Here is a 6,000-nt window from a genome sequence, read left to right as displayed (position 1 = left end):
CATCATACCACACCCGTCCAACACATGGTTCTCCACCCTTAACTTATACCACTCCACAGGTAAGAGGCTCTTCTGGCATCACTGTACTTTAGGTCACACCAGATCATCATACCTCACCCGTCCAGCACTTGATTCTTCACCCTTAACCTATTCCACTCCAATGTATCAGTTAGCACGGAAGTGCAGGGTAATGCATTAGGTGTGGGGATGGCTTAGGTTCCGGTGACGTTGTGTACGTAAGGAATAAGGACCCGGGCATAAAAAACACATGAAAAATTTAGCTCTATATCTACAGAATAAAAAATTTCAACCTTTAAATGCAAAGCTGCTTACAAAGCTTCATAGGAGGTGTGAACTCTGGTTGTAAAAATATCTGTTTTGACCTTTGTTTCTTTCTCTTTCTTCAACATTCATAAAACCAAAATGTTAAGGTTTACACAGGCATGTTATGCATCAAAATCCTTCATAGTTTGAGCAGCATTTGAGCACAGTTAGCGAGTTACAACCTAAAAACATTACATAGCACTCAGACGTCTTCCCATTAGATATGTAAAACTCCATGGATTCTTGTTGCCTAGATCCACGTACCTGTAAGGCCAGTGGAGGAAATAGCAGGTCATGGTGGACCATTGATCTCTGGTTGGGAATAAGTTCATGATAAAAGTAGGTCTATGGGGGAAAAATAGGCTCATGGGAAAATTAGGTTCATGAAAGAAAATAGGTCAAAGCAAACTTTTGGTCCATGGTGAAAAACCGGTCCATGGAGTAAAATGGATCCATATGTATTTCAGCCCATGAGTAACATGAATCCATGGAGAATTAAGTCCCTTGGTAAAAAATAGATCCATGAGGTGAAAATAGGTTCAGTGGTGAAAGAAGTTACATGTTTAAGTAAAAGATCAATAGAAAGATTAAACTCCACTGGGGAAGTTAGATCCATTAGGCAAAACTGGTCGATTGGGAAAAATAGTTGCACTGGGAAAATAGGTCCACTGGAAAAATAGGTCCAGTGGAAAAATAGGTCCACTGAGAAAAGAGACACATTGTGGAAAATAGGTCCAAAGAAAAGGTGCATGGTGGAAATAGGTCCATGGCGGTAAATTGGTCTGAGGGGTGAGAATTGGTTAAAGAGAGGAAATAGGTCCAAGAGCAAAGAATGCACGAGGAGGTAAATTTATACAGGCAGGACAGATCCGTAGGGGTGGGTGGGGACAAGTATGTGGGATCTGGTACTTAGGGCATGTAACTGGAGTCGTGTTTATGTACTAGTAATACATAGTATGTAACTGCCAGATGGTTTCAATTAATAAAAAAATCATAAATCAGTAAAAAGAAAGTTATTCTACTATTATTGTTAGGATTAAGGAAACAGAAAAGTGCAGAAACTAGAGATATGAGAAGTACAGAAATATGAAAGTATTTGGGATGAAAGGAGATTACCCATTCATTACCCATTCCACCAGCTACAAACGTTTTATGAGTACTATGTGGAATGTACAGTAGTAATGGGCATAGAACTCTAAATCTCCTCCCATCACAAATGTTCTCTTGTTTCTGTACCTTTTACATCTCTTGATGCTGCACAGTTTTCCTCCTTATATCTTAATCATTATTTTAGATTTTTTTGTGTTTTTAGTATATTAATTAGAAGATTGATTACAGAGTTCAGTTGGTGCTGGACAGGTACGCCATGGTGGCTCTAATATATCCGAGTGGCTCCATTGGCCAAATATTCAAACCACCGTAAACGCCCTCCCTAATCCCCCATAAGAGGATGGTTGATTGCTTCAGATGAGCAAAGTGATCTTGCAACCCATCGGGTTCAAGTTCAGATAAAGTTCATGCAATGTGATCTTGCAATCCATCGGGTTCAAGTTCAGGTAAAGTTCATGCATCACTTTACTTCAGGTCACACCAGATCATCATACCACACCGGACCAACGAAAGGTCCTCTACCCTTAACTTATACCACTCCACCGGCAAGCCAGGTGGCCGTATTCTGGGCGACATATCTGGCATATTACACCTTAATATTCTCTTGTATGTGATTTATATCCACATTGCTTTCATAACAGCATAGTTTGCATCAATAACATACTGTACAAGAGAATATCGAGATGTAATAATCAAAATCAGCCGCTAAGGAAGAGGTGTTACGAAATCTCAGAATCGACAAAGAATACGATCTTGAGTTACATGGCCGGCTGTTGACGTTTAGTAAGTCGAGTTTTAGTTAGCCAAAGCTAAAGTTACCAAGTTCACAACGTTCAAAAAAAAAGTTCAGTTACAAGGTTCACTTTCAAGGTACAGCTACAAGGTCCAACTGCGAGGTACAGCTAGAAGGTCCAGGTATAATGTTCACTTTCAAAGTTCAGTTACATGGTTCAGTTGCAAGGTACAGTTACAAGGCATAGTTACATGGTTCTCCACATCCAACATATACCACTCAGTAAGTAAGGGTGCCATCACCATGTTTAGTCTGTGTAACAGCCCTGCTCAGTTTCGGATTCTTATACGCTTAAGTGCAGTCAGAAACAAAATTTCGGCTAAAATTTCAACTCTTCTAATTGTTACCTTCCTTTGATAGCTCAAATTCCTATGCTGAGGGAAGCCTTGCATGTTTCTCTGCACTCATGTTTCACCTCTTCCACATCTGACTTTCTTCTGTTAACGGATATTCCTAAGCAGAGAGAGGTTCGGTGTGTTTCACTGCCTTCATATTTCAACTATTCCTCATATATTACCTCTACTGGTTAATATTATCACTAAAATTGAAACAGTTTGCTGTGGGTCTGCTGAATGGATGTCACTCCAGAACTGAAATCCTAGGTGATTCATTTTTTTTTGCGCTTACAGGCTTTTGACAGTTCTACCTTTATAAATTTTTCCCTCTTGCTCTCTCGACCCTCCTTCACCCTATACTTAGACAAGAAAAGAGATGATGATGATGATGAGCTTGCTAGAAGCATTGTCTCATTGTCTTCATTTATTTCAGTTACTCTGCTTAAAACTGGTGTTCAGATAATATAATCCAGGAGCAGCCAGTTAATGCGGCATTAAATGCTGTCACGACAACACTTAGATGAATAGTTGTGGATATTAATATTGATCCACTTATATCGATATATAACGACCCAGTCATTTTCAATGCCCAACAAACATTTTGTAACTTCATATGGGTTTGGTCATTGGTCAGCTAAAAAATGGAAGAATAATATTGACTTGGTGTATTTATTCTAAACTGACAGAAATCCTTTACGTTCTTCAGCGCTGCTGATGGGACAGGGTAATTAAAGTGGACACTTTCGTGATAAGTAATTAGGGCAAATCATTGACACATTATAATTAAATTTCATCAAATTCCATCCAACCACGACACAGTGAAGTTTTAGGTTTGGCATAGTTTCGTTAAGTGAAAGCAAACCAACTTTAGTCAAAACCTCATTTTGTTTACCTTTTAGCATATATTCCCAGGTTCTTCCTTCTTGGGTTTGCCTTCACCACGGATGTTGTGTTTCCCTTGGCAGGCTGCAGGAAAACTGCCTCCCCGTGCCTACTGGCTCTCCTCGCCCTGTGGCACTTGCTACCCTAGACCACCACACCTGCTCTGCCACCATTGACACAGGTACCACACACCTCTCACAGTGAGCCTTGTTACTTGGACCGTGAAAGAAATGGATCTGCTAGTATCTGCCTCGGGTCTAGAGAAGGCGAGAAGCAACCTGACTTTCTGTGTGGTCCATCATCACTTCCAATGTGATGACCTTAGGATCGAGTGTGAGGCGTGTCTGGCATCGCTGTGCTTCAGATCACACCAGATCATCATACAACACCCGTCCAACACGTAGTTCTTCACCCTCAGACTAAACCACTCCACAGGTAAGAGTGAGATGGCCGGGGTTAAGGTTAAATTAGCCAGTATTAAGTTAAGACTGAGGTTCGAGTCACAGGGTACCGGGTTCTATTTATAGTGTCCGAGTTTGGAGTATGAGGTGCAGGGTTCTAATTACAATGCCTGAAAATCAGGTTACAAAGTGCAATGTTTTTGTTTATGATGTCCAAGTTTCGAGACGAGGTGCAAGGTTCGAGTTATGAGATTCAAGGTTCGAGTTATGAAGTGCATGGTTGAAGTTACGAGGTGCAAGGTTTGAGTTATGAAGTGGATGGATCAAGTTACGAAGCGCAAATTTCGAGTTGTGAGGTGAAAGGCTCGAGTTACGACGTGCAAAATCGAGTTATAAGGTGCAAGGTTTGAGTTATGAGGTGTAAGGTTCGAGTTATGAGGTGCGAGGTTTGAGTTATGAAGTGCATGGTTCAAATTACAAGGTGCAAGGTTCCAGTTACGAGGTGCATGGTTCGAGTTACAGTGCCTGAAGTCCAACTTACAAGGTCCACGATCCGAGTTACTAGGTCCACGGGCCGAGTTTCGAGTTTCGAAGTATGATGTCCAACGTCCAAGTTATAAGGTCCATGGTCCTAAGAGTTACGAGGTCTGAAGTTGTGTTAGCCTTGGCCATGTTAGCCAAAGTGGCAAAGTAGTTAGCAAAAGTTTGATGGCCATCATCATCTACTCACTTGATGTAGTGCTGCCAACTCTCTCCATCAACTTATCATTATTTTTCTCTCGTCCTATTTCTGCCATCTTTCCTGTAACTTTTTATTTTGCTTGTTTACATTTTAGGTGGTTTTACAATGAGTGACAAGCCTAATGGTTTCCTGTAAGCCAGAATTTATAATGCTGGGTAGTAACCATATAACCAATCCATACGTGTTCCCTGTGTCAACAAGTGGGTTGGCAAAGGGTTGGTACTCCACCCAGTAAAATAACTAACACAAAGATAAGCAGCCACCCCTTCCGGGATCATGGCGTCAGGCAGTAGATAGATAGCTAGTCCGTGCTACACATGTGTACTGTATTACATGAATTTACCGAATCCACTAGATTACAATTGGCTGCTTTATGCAACAACTGTCCCTTCCCTGAGGACATGTACAGTCAGCTACAGAAGTCCATTCGCCTCTTCTGCTTCTCTTTCATGGTTGGAGTCATAAATGATTGTATGTGAAACAGTGGACAAAAGTGCATATTATCATCCATCTGTGGATTATAATATACACCGTTGTCCATTACGTTACATTCAATACCCAGTAATCACAGAAGCAAGATAGGTGAACATAGTTTTGTATTGATTGTACATTATCTACTGTATCAGGTTAGGTTACTCTGGACCACATTTATGTCTCAAGTACATGTCGGTCAACACCACTTCTAATGTCGATATTAACTGCATGATTTTCTTTAATATATATTTTTATATATATTACGGCTTTATGCCATACGGTAATGAAGTGGACTGCAGTCCTAACAGACCCTGCTTCAAATCCCCGTTGGGGAAGAGAACAGTTTATAGACTTGAATTTCAGAAAAGGTAGACTTTACTGATCTATAGGAAGACCCGCCGACATATTGTAAAAATACCCCCGCAAATACCAGTACACCAGTCCTGTATGAGACAACCCTAGCATGTATTCAATATAGACGGTGGGTGTTAGCGCCGAAGTGGTGACATGAGGAGATGTAGGAGGGCTACTGGGCCTTGGGGATATTTCCTGGGGATAGGCTGTGATGCCTTTGCCCAGAGTCGGACACATTAATTATATATATATATATATATATATATATATATATATATATATATATATATATATATATATATATATATATATATATATATATATATATATATATGTGACTGCTGAGTGTACGATTGGAAGGAGACATAGCTTCAGGAGAAAGAAATGGATATCAGAGGAAACGTGGGATATGATAAAAAAGAGAGGTGAGGCTAAATTGAGGAGTGAGATGCAATGCGTTGATGAACAAGAGATTGAATTAGCAAGAGCTGCGTACTGGAGTTTGAATTCAGAAGTAAGAAGGTTAGCTAGGAGAGATAAAAGAAGATGTGTGGATGAAAAGGTTGCAGAGACTGAAATCTTAAT

General features: G+C 40.4%; 1 protein-coding gene across 1 annotated transcript in view; it reads left to right on the top strand.

Annotated features, from left to right (window-relative positions):
- Positions 1 to 6,000, top strand: part of LOC145391691 (uncharacterized) — a 192,226-nt gene that overhangs the window by 55,360 nt on the left and 130,866 nt on the right. The window contains exons 5-7 of the mRNA XM_080266236.1: positions 1 to 59; positions 579 to 639; positions 3,528 to 3,625. The exon at positions 1 to 59 is cut by the window's left edge and continues 170 nt beyond it. Of these exons, the coding sequence (XP_080122362.1) occupies positions 1 to 59; positions 579 to 639; positions 3,528 to 3,625 (218 nt within the window). The remainder of the gene's footprint in view (positions 60 to 578; positions 640 to 3,527; positions 3,626 to 6,000) is intronic.

Source organism: Coenobita brevimanus, chromosome 19, assembly GCF_032717465.1.
Source record: "Coenobita brevimanus isolate Jiangsu-jjx chromosome 19, ASM3271746v2, whole genome shotgun sequence".
Lineage (NCBI taxonomy): Eukaryota > Metazoa > Arthropoda > Malacostraca > Decapoda > Coenobitidae > Coenobita > Coenobita brevimanus.
The sequence above is the reverse complement of the archived record's forward strand: the minus strand, read 5'-3'. Positions and strand labels throughout refer to the sequence as shown.